This window comes from Terrapene carolina, unplaced genomic scaffold, assembly GCF_002925995.2.
Source record: "Terrapene carolina triunguis isolate 2854851 unplaced genomic scaffold, T_m_triunguis-2.0 Scaffold12585, whole genome shotgun sequence".
Lineage (NCBI taxonomy): Eukaryota > Metazoa > Chordata > Testudines > Emydidae > Terrapene > Terrapene triunguis.
The window spans coordinates 1-4690 of NW_020676936.1; the positions used below are offsets into that span (position 1 = coordinate 1).

At 64.9% G+C, this 4690-nt stretch overlaps 1 protein-coding gene across 1 annotated transcript; it reads left to right on the forward strand.

Moving 5' to 3' along the window:
- Positions 1 to 10: 10 nt before the first annotated feature.
- On the forward strand, positions 11 to 4328 carry DHODH (dihydroorotate dehydrogenase (quinone); the record flags this gene model as incomplete). The annotated part of the gene is made up of 7 exons (XM_029913921.1): positions 11 to 241; positions 722 to 921; positions 1400 to 1482; positions 2225 to 2412; positions 3187 to 3300; positions 3789 to 3942; positions 4044 to 4328. Coding segments are annotated over 7 exons (1134 nt in total), but the record flags the coding sequence as incomplete, so codon positions are not given.
- Between the last annotated feature and the right edge of the window lie 362 nt (positions 4329 to 4690).

A 4690-nucleotide genomic window follows, 5' to 3' on the forward strand; every position in this document is an offset into this window, starting at 1 on the left:
AAGGTAACTGGCAGCTCTCGCTTTGCAGCAGCGTCTCCGGGAGGCCGTGGCGGTGCTGGGCGGGGGCGGCCTTCTCTGCGCCTCATACCTGGTGGCCGCGGGTGAGGAGCGGTTCTACGCCGAGCGCCTGATGCCGGGGCTGCAGTGGCTGCTGGGGCCCGAGACCGCCCACGTGCTCGCCATCCGCCTGCTCAGCCTGGGGGTCCTGCCCCGCGTGGCCCAGCGCGACTCGGCCATGCTGGTGCGTCCCATCCTGTGGGGACACGATCTGCACGGGCTGAGCCCCCCTGCGGGGCGGCCCTGACGCTCGATGGGTGGATATGTGGGGCGTGCGCCTGGCCCCGGAACTCACCCCACGTCGGAGCTGGTGGGATGCCCCAGTGGCCCTAGGGAAGGGGATGTCCCTGGGAGCTGAGCTGCCCCTGCTGTGCCAGCTGCACCCCCGGGGGCTGGAACTGGAGCCAGTCTCTGTGGGGGAGGGGGCTGGCTGTTGTGGGGCTCTGCCCGTGCTGAGTGTGGGGAAGGGCCCTGGCAGCCTGCGGGAGGCTGGGCTAGACCAAGTGAGCGAGGGACCCATGTTCTCATGCGGGCTGTGGATGGTTCCCCCGCACACACGCCCAATAACCTATCTGGGCTGCTCTCATGACTGGCCCTCAGCCGGGCCCCGGGCCAGTCACTGCGTGCTGTGTGGGGGGTCACGAGGCCTCACTTGCTCTCCCAGGAGGTGTGCGTCCTGGGACGGAGGTTCCGGAACCCGGTGGGCCTGGCAGCCGGCTTTGACAAGCACGGGGAAGCCGTGGATGGGCTCGCCAAGCTGGGATTTGGCTTCGTGGAAGTGGGGAGTGTCACCCCACAGCCTCAGGAAGGGAACCCCAAACCTCGGGTCTTCCGGCTGCCAGAGGACCAGGCTGTCATTAACAGGTAGGCTGGGGTCAGAGGCTGCTGTCACAGGGGGGAGGGAGGGGAATCCCATGTTTGCCTCTAGGTGCTGCCGGGGGGTCATTTTCTCCCTTCCCCACCACCATTGACCTGCAGCAAAAGAGCCAGTAAGGCTAGAGCCAAGGCTGGGAGGGGACTGGTTGGGTAGGGATTGGGAGTCAGGCAAGCTGGTGGGCCTTGGCTGTGAGCAAGGTGGGAGGGGCAGGTGGCCTCTGGGGGCAGTGAGCAGAGGCATCTGTTTCCATCCTGTATCTCTTGCTGGGCTGAGCAATGGAGGGCTTGGAGATGCAGCTTCCCCCTCTAGGTAAGTGTCTTGTGGCCCGAGGCGTGGCAGCCAGCAGCCCCCTGCATCCCACAGGGAGACCGAGGACCTCCCTTCCCTGGCATATTGTTCCTGGGTGGGAGCGATTCTAGTCCAGCTCTGTGCTACTCGCTGACACCTCTCCTTGTTCCCGTGCAGATACGGCTTTAACAGCCATGGACATGCCGCCATGGAGCGTAGGCTTCGGGCCCGGCAGGGAGTGCAGCTCCAGCTCACGGAAGGTAAAGCTCCTTGCTGTCATGAAGATCCTTAACCAGGTTACAAGGAAGAGTGCTATAGCAGTCAGTTGTTAGCCTGTGGAACTCACTGTCACAAGATAGCGCTGAGGGCGTGATGGGATTCAGAAGAGTATTGATGTTGGGATAACAAGGAAGGCCATAAGGGTGGTGGCTGCCCCTGCTTCAGGGCATGAGCCAACAGGCCATGGCTCGGGAGAGCTTTGCCATTTCATAACAGGCCACTCCGTAACTGCCCGTCCAGAGAGTCTCAAGCCTTCAGCACTGGCCACTACTACCTGCTTTTGGAGGGGGATGGGGACCCTGGCTAGCCCAACGTGTGGGGGTGTGACCTACAGCAATTCCTGCGCTCCCCAGCAGGGGGCGGGCGCTGGGACCCCTGTGCATCAGGGGTGGGGTAGTGCTGTGGGTCTGGTGAGTGCAGGGAATTCTCTGCCGTTGGTCTGGCACCAGCACGGCCACCCTCGGCTAGCCATGGTGCTGGCATCAGTGCAGAGCAGCTGCCAGCGTTTGGACTCTCTGTCTAACTTGGCCCGGCACAGCCGCGTGCCCGGCGCCCGGCCTGGGCTTGGCGCATCCAGGGGTTGGTACAGGGGTTGGTCCAGCAGCAGCTAGTAGGGCACATACTTCCAGCCGTGGTGCCCTCTCTGGAGTGGCCTGGTTGGGGTTGCGGACAGGCGGTAAGGCCGGCCCTCCTGCCTCTCTGAGTGGGACACGTGTGTTCCAGCTGGGATGCCCCTCGGAATAAACCTGGGTAAGAACAAGGGCTCGGCAGATGCTGCGGCAGATTATGTGGATGGGGTCCGGACGCTGGGCCCGCTGGCCGACTACCTGGTGGTGAACGTGTCCAGTCCAAACACGCCGGGGCTGCGGGACCTGCAGGGCAAAGCCGAGCTGCGCCGCCTGCTGGCCAAGGTGGGTAACTGTCCCAGGCCAGCCTCAAAGAGTCCTGTGGCACCTTATAGACTAACAGACGTATTGGAGCATGAGCTTTCGTGGGTGAATACCCACTTCGTCAGACACAACTGTCCCAGGCCAGCCTGTGGCACCTACCCCAGTGTTTCTCGGTGCAGTATGACGGTGACGGGTGCTCCCCTCGCTGCTCCGGCTGGCGCTGCCTGGCTGCCAGCCCTTTCTCGCAGCGCTTGTCTGAGCCAGAGGTGGCCGTTTTCTGGGACGGGGGGCGGGGAGCCCTGCAGAGCAGCAGATGGGCAGGAAGCTGGGACTCAGTGGGGGGTTGGGTGTCTCGCTTTGGAAGGCATGGGGGGCCTGTGCTTTGGCCCCAGGGAGGGGATTCATGCCAGGCTTCCCTCCTTCCCTTTCCCTCCCCCCACTCCCTCCCCCCCCCCCCCCCGCAAACCAGCTGTGAGCTGGCCACACTCTGCTCCCTTGTGCTTCCTCCTTGCTGAGCCTTAGGCAGCAGCATTGTCTGTGTCTCTGCCCTGCCCCCATTCTGGCTGTGCCTTTGGGATTGTTCTGGGGGGGCCCCCGCTCCCCAGAGACCTCTCTGTGCTGCTCTGACATACCCCCTCCGTTTCCTCCCTGGGCGCTGGTGCCCCCCACCCGGCTCGTCAGGCCTTCGTAACACCAGTGTGGGAGGCAGGCTGCAGGGTGGCTGCTGGGGCTCTGTGGGTGTCTCCCTTGGCATGTCGCTCGCTGCAGCAGCTCCTGGCTTTGGTGTCCCTGCAGGTGCTGGAGGAGAGGGATGCCCTGAGGTGTGAGCACAAGCCGGCTGTGCTGGTGAAGATTGCCCCTGACCTGACTGCCCAGGACAAGCAGGACATAGCCAGTGTGGTGACCGAGGTGGGGGGCAGGTAGCTCTGGGGAGGCTCCCGCTGCTCCAGTGCAGGCCTCGCAGTACCCGAGGAAGGAGGGCAGACTCGGGAGCTCAGGGGAGAGGGAAGGGAAAGGGGGAGGTGGTAGCCCCGGGGAGGCACTAGGGGAAAGGGGCTGGGACAGGAGAAGTGCAGGCTGAACAAGGGGAGGGCGTCCCAGCCAGGAGCTCCAGCTTGGGGCACGGAGCAGGCTGCAGTCCAATGGCTTTGGCCAGAGGGCGGGAGATCAATGGGGCCGTGTGTCAATCCTGACCGGCTGCACCCAGGGGCAGGCTCTCCCCAGCCCCTGCCAGGAGCCGCTGGCTCTGGCTGCTGGGGGTGGCTGCTGCGCCTGGCTGCTTGGGCAGCCGGTCGCCAACAGGCTTCTGCTGCTCACTCCCCCCTAGCTCTGGTGCCCCCAGGAGGGCGGCAGGGGGCCTGGAGCTCTGCTGCCATCATGTGCCCTCGGTGTCTCAGCTAGGTGTGGATGGGCTGGTCGTCACCAACACCACCACTAGCCGTCCCAGCAGCCTGCGTGGCACCCTGCGTGCGGAGCCTGGTGGCCTCAGCGGGCGGCCCCTGCGAGCACTCTCCACGCAGACGGTTGGCGAGATGTACTCCCTCACCCAAGGTAACACGGTGCTGCCGCCCCACCGGGCAGAGCCATGCCAGGCGCTCTGCCCACCCCAGGCCAGGTGCTCCATCCGCCTCTAATGCCCCTCCTTCTCCTAGGGAAGGTGCCCATCATCGGCGTGGGCGGGGTGAGCAGCGGGCAGGACGCGCTGGAGAAGATCCGGGCCGGGGCCTCCCTGGTGCAGATGTACACGGCGCTCACCTACCAGGGGCCCCCTGTGGTGGGGGTGGTGAAACGGGAACTGGAGGTGCTGCTGAGGTGAGTGAGGGGCTGGGCTGCTCCCCAGCAGTGCTCTGTGTACGAGGAGGTGGGCCTCCGTCACACCCATGGCTCCGTGCCTCAGTGTCCCCAGTGGTGTGGGAGCTGCTGGGTCTGAAAGGCCTCAGGCCAACAAGCACCAGGCCCGGCGAGGGCTCTCGCTGGCTGCTGCCATGGGCAATGTCCTGCAGGCCCCATGCCTTGGGATGCTGCGAGCTGTGACCCACGGGTCCAGCAGGCTTGCGCTGCAAGCGGAGCTATTCTCTGTGCTGCGGTTCGTGCAGGACAGAGACCGGAGCATAGGGAGGATCTGTTCCTGGACTGGGGGTGGGAGCGCTGGGCTGGGCCTTGTGGAAGTGCTCACTGCTGTTTTGTTCTTGGCTTAGGGAGCAGGGGTTTCAGAGTGTCACAGAAGCTGTTGGAGCGGATCATCGGTGCTGACGGGGTGTGGTGCTGTGGATGGGGCACTCTGCGCTGCCCCCGGATG